We start from the raw sequence: 10141 nt of genomic DNA on the forward strand, positions 1-10141 counted from the left end.
GTATGAATGTTAACACTTTGTAATAATTCTTTAGTATATTACTTGTGTGGTGCAGAAGGTAATTATTTAAGAATGTAATTATGTAAGAATGTTAACACTGTTATAATTTTTTTTAGTATATTACTTGTGTGGTGTAGAAGATAATTATTTATGTAGAGATACTGCTTGCAAACCAATGATGGTAAGATGATGTCATGGGGTAGGACTGGATAAGTCTGACTTCTTCCTACTCCATTCAAGCATGTACTAGGTATAAGCAAATTGATATTGGATTAGCATTTGTTGGATATGTGTAAAATTATGTGTGTTGACATATCAACTGTCTTTACATGCTTGAAAGAATCAATCAATCAAATCAAAGCATTGCAGGAACACTGTAATAGTCTGTAATGCATAGAGCTAATATTTCTAATATTAGCTAATAATTTTTACCGATGGTTGCCTTGTCAGTCTCGATCTCAGCCAGCAGATCTCCTTCACTCAGCTTCTCTCCGACCTTCTTCTCCCAGCGCTGCACTGTTCCCATCGTCATCGTGGGGGAGAGAGCGGGAAGTGTAATCTGTCAAGGCACAAGGATGTCATCTGGCAAACACTGTTAAGGCTCCAGGTTAATTGATGTTTTGAGAACAACTCTAACAGTCCTGTAACTGTGACATCCCTGTTCGAGTCTGGCTGGGGGCTTTTTAGAGCTGCCTCTAACAAACTAAAGCTTCTCTCCAGACTCTTAAAGTGGTCTCTGATTAAATCATAAAATCATTATAAATATGATCATTAGAATGTTTTGTTTTTACATTTAGCAACAAGCTCTAATACTTGCTCAAGTAATCAGTAGACCTACCTATTTGTAAATTTTTTCTGTAAGAACACACCTACCTTCATGTGTGTGGGGTATGAGCTGCCTGGGGCTGCAAGAGGAGCAGCAGCAGGAGGAGCAGCAGCAGGAGGAGCAGCAGCTGAGGCGGCTGGTGAAGGAGCAGCACCGGCTGCTTTAACAGAGTCCAGCGTTACACTTTTAAAGGCTGGGATGAGGTCTGGGCTGCAGAGAAAAATATATGTTAGACATAAATTTACACAAAGCACAACTACATCTGGAATAAACAGCAATAGGTTGTGTGACATGTAGAAAACTACTTAATCGTATGCTGAAAATAATTTTGTAAGCAACAAAGTGTAAACAGACACCTATGTCAGTCTGGAAACATGTTTCTATACTGAGGACACCCTGGTTTTCAGTCTGTAGTTTACGACATCATCCAGCAAACACTTACTTGTCAACTGTGATGCAGATTAATGATCCGACAGGGACATCTCTGGTCCCTTCAGGAACCAGGATCTTTGCCAAGTAGCACTCCTCCATCATCTCAAAACCTACAGTAGCTTTGTCAGTCTCCACCTAGACACAAAGAAATGATTTAAAACTGACTTTAATGTTTTGATTCCCTGTGGGGATATGCAAACAAAAAACACACACAGCTTCTAACCTCAGCTATAAGGTCACCCTCACTGATTTTCTCTCCCTCCTTCTTCTCCCAGCGAGCAATCGTTCCTGTCTGCATGGTGGGTGACAGAGCAGGGAGCTCCACCTGATGTCAGGAAACAAATTCCAGGAGTTCAAGAATGAAGACATCATGACAAATTTACCATAGCTATTTAATTCACAAGTGCCAAAGCACAGTATCCCAACTCGGGCTTCTTGACATTAAAACTACTGCCAAATGTCAGGTGTTGTAACTGTGGTTGCTACATCATCATCACCACATCCGCTTGCTTGATAATGACCCCCACGGCTGCATTACACCACATCTGTGATGTTTTAGGGTCCAAGGTGATGCAATGTCTGACAGCTGATATACACAAGCGCTGCCAGCGGAGACAGAGATATGAGCTAGGAGAGGGGTTCCCAAACAGACCTACATTAGACCAGAGAGAGGAGGGAAAATCTCAGCACTCTCAAGTGAAGACATTTATGTTATGTTTTGGGAGAGAACTAAACAGCTGTGTATACAGGAGGAAAGGAAACAGTACATGCTCTCTGCATGAATTAGCTTATATACTAATTTTCATTGTGTAATGTTTTTCAATTTAGTATACAAGAAATAAATGTACTTTACGATCTCATGCAGCAGCAATTTATGCTACTGCATGGAAATCCATCAGAAACTTTGAGATGCCACTGTCAGTTACCCTTTGTAAAATGTTCCCTACTTGTATTGCTGTTTTCTCCTTCTTATACTAGTACTCCAATATTATTAAGAGGAAAATATTTTTACTTTTTACTCCACTATATTTGTTTGAGATAGAAGACAATCAACAAATAATTTATTGTATTATAAGTTAATATTTTATTTATCCCAGAAGAATATTCGCTATCTCCACCTTTACCAGCTACAACATTATAGTGACATACACATTAATGCATCGATTAATATAATCGAAAAATATCATTTCTGTTATTCCTGAATGGACCACTGTGTCTATTGAACACATTTTTACTTTAAGTATATTCTGATGCCAATACTTTTGTACTTTTACTGGTAACAGTGTTTCTACACTGTGGTACTGATATTTTTACTTATAGTAAATAAAAAAAATCCGAGTACTTCTACCACTGTACACTACATACTCAAATGTATGCAGTATGGAAATTTTACACAGTGCTTGATAAGTCATGCCACCCATGGACATGGCAATTAAGAAATGATATTAAAAATGTTAAATATAATTTTCTCTGATTTAGACTCCTGGGATCACCAAAGGTCTGAGGTCTCATTACTAAGGAGAAAGCACTCTAACACGCATATTTACTAGCTTAGCTTAAAGGTCTAGTGAACAGAGCGAAACCCCTGGAACTGCACAAAAACAGAAAACAACATCAGAGCGAGTTCACGTGGGTATGAGGTAACTTTATAGTTCATAACATGACATCAAGATAATAACATGATGCTCTAAACTTACAGCTAAGACAGTGTTTGCAGGAACTGACTGTGCTGCTTTGAAGAGTCCTTTCTAGCCTGCGTTTAACCTATAAAAGCAGTGTCAGAAGCTGCTTAGTAAAATCACTGTGCTATCTTCTGCTAGCTATGGAGGTCATGCTAGCTGTAAGTTAACTGTGAACGTCGGTGCTATAGCAACGTGAACACCGGCCAGGGAACGTTTACCTTCTGGTGCGGCGGCAGACTGTAGAAACGCTTGCTTTGACAGCTGCCCGCCAACTGGTGACATCGCAGCAGGGGCGCTCTGTGGCTGAAGCCGGAACCCAAGCACACGGCCCGGTATCCTGTTCCGCAGTGAAGCCGCCTCAGACAACCGGTGCCGGGTATGGAGCGAGAGCAGCGAGCAGCAGGCCCGCTCGGGAGGGCACGGGGACAAGGTAGCCCGGCAGACGGCCTGAGCCGGAGGATGAGACGAAGCATTTCACGGTGGTTGAAATACTATACAGAGATGTTTAATGATGTATTCGTCCTACACAGTCATCAGAATTACAATGCTACCAAGTGTCACTGTGCCCAGAGAACAGGCCCGTAGAGTCCCCTCACTTACTAATGACCTCCTCCAATCCAAAACAAACCGCTTTACGGCTCTTATCTCTGCCCTGCCGTCGCTTCGAAAGAGGTGTCGTAAACAGTTGCCTCTCAAATTTCAATCAAACACCGTAACTATGAACAAAACGGAAAACCTAACCAAACCTTAAAAGAAGAGAAAAATCAAACTTATTTGTTCAGGATAGAAGCTCTACTAAATAACTATAGTGGTATATGTTACTGTGATTATATAGCAGTACAAGAACGATAGTCACATAACACATTGTACCCATTTAGTTTACATTTAAAAACTTTAAAGTGAAAAAAAAACACACTATTTTATGAAGCTGCTATGATTACTCCAACAAATAACTAACCTCCTACATTACTGACTGTCAAATAGCAGTTTAAGTACATTTTTAAGACTACATGCCCTTTACCAGAAAGGGTAGTCCTTCAGTTGGTAAGGCCAACCATTACCTCTGTGATCACCAAATGTGATTTTCTACATAAACTAAACGGACATCTTTTTAAAATCAAAACTCAGACTTTATTTCAAGATATCTAAGATTCAACAAAGGCCACTTTTATTTTTAACAGCCCATATACATATTTTGTAAAAAATAAAATAAAATAACAATTCAGTAAACAAAAACAAACATTGAATAACCATCTCACCAGCAAATTGTATATTTTACAGTACAGTCAGTTATGGCATCAAATGAGTCTCTGTTAAATGTAAAACTGATGCATATTTCTCTTGGCATGTTAAGGCAAATACATTGATCCCAAATGGGAAGACAGAAGAAGTGTTAAGGAAAACATTTGTGTGATTGCCAGTTTCAGTCCACAGATACACATGCACCCACCCACACACTATAAATAATGAGTTTGCCTACTATTCCAGGGCAAAGGTTCACTTTAAGTCCAGTTCACATTGCATATTTTTAACAGGATGCATTCTCACCTCACCAGAATCCCTGAACAAAAAGGCTCATAAACTTCAAAAATTTAAGGATATGGTGGAAATATTTTATGCAACTACACAAAACAGTTTTATAACATAAAATAACTGTGGATCTGTATTTCTACATGAACAATGAGGTTGCAGTATCGTCTCTATTCAAAGGCAGCAGTTCAGCATCGGCCAGGACAGATCTAGAAAATATTGGGTAGGGTGGCCAGGCTGGGGCACAGACTCAGAGAGGAGTGGCACATTTGAAAAACATGTAAAAAGTCAATTGAACCCCTAGCTCGATGAAATAATAAACCATACAGTAATAATAATCCAACTGTTTATGATGTGTAAAAATGAGCCACACACTGCTTTTTTTGTGGCTGCACTCCGTATTTAGGCCCAACTGGGGAAATGCTGTTGCTACAGGTGAGTCCTGTTTACATGCTGGTGAGCTACAAACTCACACTTAGGCCCACATATATATTTGGGTCTACCCCTGATAACTTTGAAAAATATTCCAATGTCATTGTGATATTTTATCTTATTGTTATTTTTTACTGTTGTATTATACAGTATAGTTAAGCTAATATTAGCTGGTATCAGGTCAGTGTATTTTCCAGCACGTCACACTATAGACAAACCTTGTGCAACACGAAAATAAAATGAATTTTGTACAAGTCTGGTCTGACCCTTTTCCTGTCGTTTTGAAATACATACGCATTATAGAAGTGATATTTATTTCTAAACCAGATTTTTCTTGCTATGAAATAATACTGTATATTCACTTCACATTTATAATACAGATTGACAGGCATTATATAACATGTAATCTGGTGGTATTTCTTTAAATATAGCATTAATGCCCAATAAATTAAAAGTGATACTGAACACTTGGAAATGACTGTAAATGTTTTCCAAATCCTCATACAAACTTGTGCCTCAACTAGCTATAAAACAAGTACACTATACTGTGTTTTTATAAAAACATCATTCAAAATAATATTTGACTACCTTTGAGTCCAGTTTTGATGCTACAGTTAGTCTAGCAATAATAAGCACACAATAAAACAGCTTTCCTTTGAAAGGCACTGAGCTTTAGTATATTCTATACACCAGTCACAGATTTACAGCTTCACAAGTGAGCGAGGCTATCAGTGTGGTATAGTACCAGCCACGCAACCCAAATCTTTTGCTAACAAGTCTTTCTTTGCTAACAAATTGAATATTGAAGTGTCCATTTTTGCCTCTATTCTGAACAGTTGTCTCGATGTGCCTCTGGGATCAGAGCAACTAGGACCAAACCCAAAAAGTGCCATGGTCCCTTAGCTTGAACCTACAATGGCCTAGACACAAAAGAGAAGGAGTTGGTTTCCACAGAGAGTCAGGAAAATAAAGAGAGGGACAGACCTAACATGTTACCTTTCCTCACCACGGTCCTCTTCTACCCATGCCACTATTTTTCCTTCCCAGCCTGGAACAATAGCTCCATCCAGGAATACCTTCACACAGATGTACGGTCATATTGTCTTCATGTATAACTTTTCTCTCTCCTCTATCCACTCCCCCCCAACCCGTCTATACAAATAAAATTGAACTGTACACAACGTTTACCATCACTGTCCTATTATTTACTTATTGCCCCACCATTCTCATACCTCTTCTTTCACAGTGCCAAACTCGGGGTCCAGGGCCTTGAAGTGGTACCTGTAGTTTCCCTCTCGATCCACAGCTGCCTTAACATCCTTGAGCGTCACCTCACCCAGCCTGTACAATGTGGAGAAAGAGATTCTTGGTGTCGTGTGATTGATCTTCTAGCCTAAATTTTAGGATTATCCGCATCAATGCTATCAGTAGCCAAGTCTAATTCTTTAGGAAAATTATGCAGAAAATTGCAAGATATTTAAACGTTTTGGAAAGAAAACACCTCAACACAGACACAAACACTAACCTCTTCGGTATAATAATCATGGAAGGTGTTGGGGATTTTCCAGTGAAATAAAGAATTTTAGTAGAGGCAGAAGAACCACTGTGGGATTGAGAAGCTTCTGTGATTAACAAGAAAAACACAGTTAAAAAAGGTATATATATTCTGCACGTTTATAGGTATTTAGGGAGTATATGTTGAAACACCTTACGTGTACATGGCCAGGAGTCAGAGTCTATGGGCTGACCTTTGCGTCCTGGAGATTTCCCCCTTCCCTGCAGTATGTGGACAAGTTGAATTTGATCATTACTTTACATCAGGGGTTTCAAAACCTTTTCATCTCATGTATACCTTTCACTACAGAACATCAGGATTTTAAATGTCTACATTTTCTCAAAAGTATCACTAAGATGATTTTACAGCATCATTATTTATAGTATAATCTTTCATTAGTTCTTAGTCGATCAATTACACAGTCAGATCTGATTTTCAAATCGACATCAGCTAATTAATAACTGCACTTCTGGTTAGATGATGAACTGCATTTTGTTGCCTTGTACTTGTACATGGGTAATGACAATAAAGTTGAATCTAATCTAATTAATCTGTAGTAATCTGATGCATCTGTACCTTGTGTGTATGCAGAACATGCAGTCTGTCAATGAGTGACACTATGCCCTGCTCCAAGGTGTCCAGTGTATGGTGCTGTGGGTCGTGGTCTCTAAAGTTATTCCTCAAACTCCTAAGTGCATCTCTGAGTATCTGAACCTCCTCTGCCTGCTAACAGAGCACAAACACAAGAACCCTGTTAAACAACACATTTTATTAACAACAGTTGTGTGTAATTTAAAGCTTTACACAGCTTGTGTCCTGTGTGTTGTACTTCAAATATTGTGGTTTAAACTCAACCGCCTTCAAGGTAATTTACAGCTCATACTGGCCCTATCACAAGTATCTTTATCTTACCATTCTCACAAAATTACAATGGAGTTCTAGTGTTTCATGTGGCCAAATTATAATATATAGCAGAAAAACTGCAAGAGAATATACCATGAGTAAAACTAGGAGACATTTTGTTAGCAGCTTGACATGTAGAAAAACAGCAACAGGCCCAGTTTTATCAATAGAAACAATACATACTCCTGACATAGAGGGTGCTGGATTTCCAGCGTAAGAATATCCATTGTTTTCTGTGCCCGTGGGAATCTATAAAAGGCAAAAGAAAAAGTGTCAGTTGTGTAATGTATGAAATGTATATCTGGATTCATGACTGCCTTGCGCAGAATGAATATGAAACCTAAACCTCTTTAAGATTTAATGCAGAAGTGATCAGTGAAGCCACAGTATACCTGTTGCAGACCTCTTTTAATGAGCTCCTGCAGCATGCTGTTTTTATGCACCAACTCTCTGTGCATGTCACTCTAGCCAAGAAGAAACGGATCAAAACACACACTAATATAAACCAAGTAGATCCTAAAACTTAATCTAGTCCATGCCTAACAGACACTTGTGCTTTAAGCATATTTTTCTGCTTTTAAATTTTAGTAATCATTTGCTAACGAAACCCCAAACTTTTAAAAGGTGAGTGAATGATTAACTTTTGTTCCAAGACTTTCACACACTGCAATGAGCTGAGCGGAAGATTTTAAACCCAGGGCAGTTTGTTTTAACATCCCTTTACACTCCTTAAATGGCTAACATACCTGCTGTTTTTGGCTTTCTTCAAACTTCTGTTTGAGTTGCTGCAGCAGTCTGTCCTTCTGTCCCATCTCCTTCTGTACCAACCAACAAAAGAGAAAAGGTAAGATTCATTATTTAGAACAAACAGATGCTGTGTTACATAAAGTAAGGACACTTAAGCCATGTTATAGCAAACCATTAAGAAAGAGGGACAGGAGTGCCTCACCTTGCATTCTCCCCACAGCCGGTTACCTTCCTCCAGCTTCCACTGTAGATCTGCCTGCACATTTTCATGGAGGAGGGGAATTAACACACTTAAAATATACACAATACCTAATGAAAACTGTTTTGTAAAAAAAAAAAAAAAAGAATTCAGTGTTTTGAAGATTTTCCATTAATTTAAATTACAACAGACTTTTATGTGAAGCTTCATTAAATTCAAGCATTCATATATTTCATACATTCTGGTTGTTGAGTTCATGTTTCGTCATGTTGACTCTGAGAAGCTCTTGCTTCAAATGCAGTATTGATGCTTCCTGAGTGCACAGCCGCTGCTGCTGGGCATCCTGCACATTTACAAACCAAATGAAAGTCAATACAAAGTCCAGCAATTGTTCTGCAACACTCCTAGAATGATATTTAACTGCAGAACTGAATTTATCTTACTTTGATTCCCTGCAGGTTTCTCATCTCCTCCTTACAGCGCAGCAGCTCCCTCTAAAGCACAAAGCAAACAACACTCTTTGAACTGAATATTAATCACAGTGTGCATTCCAGAAATGCACTTCTGACCAAATATGAAAATAATCTATTAACAGTTTGAAAATAAAACAAATGAAAAACTGCTTTACCTTCAGTTCCAGAGCCTCTTCCATACTCTGATCCAAACGACTGCGAATGACTACCTGGAAAGAAAAAACAAGCACAGTGGACTGAGAACGAAGGGGAAACTGATACCAGTGTCACACACAGACACACATAGCAGCAGCAGATAAGAAAAAAGAAAAAGAAATGTGATCTGTACTGAGCACAAAGAGCTGTTACAAGAGTTCTGAGACAAGAGTGACACATAAATGAGAGAGAGCAGAAAGAAGAACAGAAACAAAACCATAAAAAGAAAAACATGGATGAAAAACTACATGGAGAGACCATCACTACCATCTGCTGTTCAGCACTGCCTTGGTCGAAAGTCAAAGATACATCCTGCTCATCCTCAGGCACTGAACCATGCAGCAACAGGGCCTTTAAAAACACAAAGGACATAACATGTGACACCAGTTTGCACTTTGGAGTGGAGTGATGTCGCTGTGTTTAAAGAGCTCAAGTTAAAGCAGTGGCTGGTCAGTTGTCTAATGCAGTGTGCGCGTGCACAATGACATAGTGATCTATGTCATGATGTGTGGAAATACAGAATATACAGTTAACACTTAAAATTCAATATGGAAGTCAACATCAAGACATTCAACTGAAAAATCAAAAATACATCATTTTGTACAAAGAGGGTTTCCAGAATTTAATTCATATCTCCATGTGTATGTACCTGTAAAGCAGACACCATTTTACGTGTCTCATGCACCTCCTTCTCCAAAGTTTCACTAAGAGAATCCTCCCATGCCGTCTCCACTACGACATCACCGTAGCTCTCCCGCTGTTGATGATCTTCCTGCTGTCTGTATGACTGGCTGCTGGGTGGAGCTCCAGAAGAGGACAGAGGACTGACAGAGCTGACGTTTGAGAAAAATAAAACACTGAATAATCAGTTATTCCAGAGGTGCGTATATAAACACATATACAGTGGGTACGGAAAGTATTCAGACCCCCTTAAATTTTTCACTCTTTGTTATATTGCAGCCATATGCTAAAATCATTTAAGTTCATTTTTTCCTCATTAATGTACACACAGCACCCCATATTGACAGAAAAACACAGAATGTTTGACATTTTTGCAGATTTATTAAAAAAGAAAAACTGAAATATCACATGGTCATAAGTATTCAGACCCTTTGCTCAGTATTTAGTAGAAGCACCCTTTGGAGCTAATACAGCCATGAGTCTTTT

At 38.8% G+C, this 10141-nt stretch overlaps 2 protein-coding genes across 6 annotated transcripts in view; both read right to left on the reverse strand.

Annotated features, from left to right (window-relative positions):
• dlat (dihydrolipoamide S-acetyltransferase (E2 component of pyruvate dehydrogenase complex)) overlaps window positions 1-3610 on the reverse strand; it is an 8805-nt gene extending 5195 nt beyond the window's left edge. The window contains exons 1-5 of the mRNA XM_020587600.1: window positions 3159-3610; window positions 1482-1583; window positions 1269-1393; window positions 874-1036; window positions 433-559 (exon numbers count right to left, since the gene is read on the reverse strand). Coding sequence (XP_020443256.1) covers window positions 433-559; window positions 874-1036; window positions 1269-1393; window positions 1482-1583; window positions 3159-3413 — 772 coding nt within the window. The 5' untranslated portion in view covers window positions 3414-3610. The remainder of the gene's footprint in view (window positions 1-432; window positions 560-873; window positions 1037-1268; window positions 1394-1481; window positions 1584-3158) is intronic.
• Window positions 3611-4084: 474 nt separating this feature from the next.
• The window catches only part of LOC109952495 (dixin-like), an 11158-nt gene continuing 5101 nt past the window's right edge, over window positions 4085-10141 (reverse strand). For 2 of the 5 annotated variants that reach the window (XM_020587595.1, XM_020587594.1), the window contains exons 6-20: window positions 9624-9807; window positions 9242-9325; window positions 8935-8988; window positions 8750-8800; window positions 8545-8649; window positions 8310-8363; window positions 8107-8178; window positions 7753-7824; window positions 7544-7609; window positions 7034-7183; window positions 6615-6678; window positions 6428-6524; window positions 6135-6243; window positions 5899-5978; window positions 4086-5822 (exon numbers count right to left, since the gene is read on the reverse strand). In XM_020587595.1, coding sequence (XP_020443251.1) covers window positions 5813-5822; window positions 5899-5978; window positions 6135-6243; window positions 6428-6524; window positions 6615-6678; window positions 7034-7183; window positions 7544-7609; window positions 7753-7824; window positions 8107-8178; window positions 8310-8363; window positions 8545-8649; window positions 8750-8800; window positions 8935-8988; window positions 9242-9325; window positions 9624-9807 — 1252 coding nt within the window. In that variant the 3' untranslated portion in view covers window positions 4086-5812. Of the gene's footprint in view, window positions 5823-5898; window positions 5979-6134; window positions 6244-6427; window positions 6525-6614; window positions 6679-7033; window positions 7184-7543; window positions 7610-7752; window positions 7825-8106; window positions 8179-8309; window positions 8364-8544; window positions 8650-8749; window positions 8801-8934; window positions 8989-9241; window positions 9326-9623; window positions 9808-10141 lie in introns of all 5 variants that reach the window. The other 3 variants (XM_020587597.1, XM_020587599.1, XM_020587598.1) reach the window with 3 other exon arrangements.

Source organism: Monopterus albus, unplaced genomic scaffold (genome assembly GCF_001952655.1).
Source record: "Monopterus albus unplaced genomic scaffold, M_albus_1.0 scaffold464.1, whole genome shotgun sequence".
Taxonomy (NCBI): domain Eukaryota; kingdom Metazoa; phylum Chordata; class Actinopteri; order Synbranchiformes; family Synbranchidae; genus Monopterus; species Monopterus albus.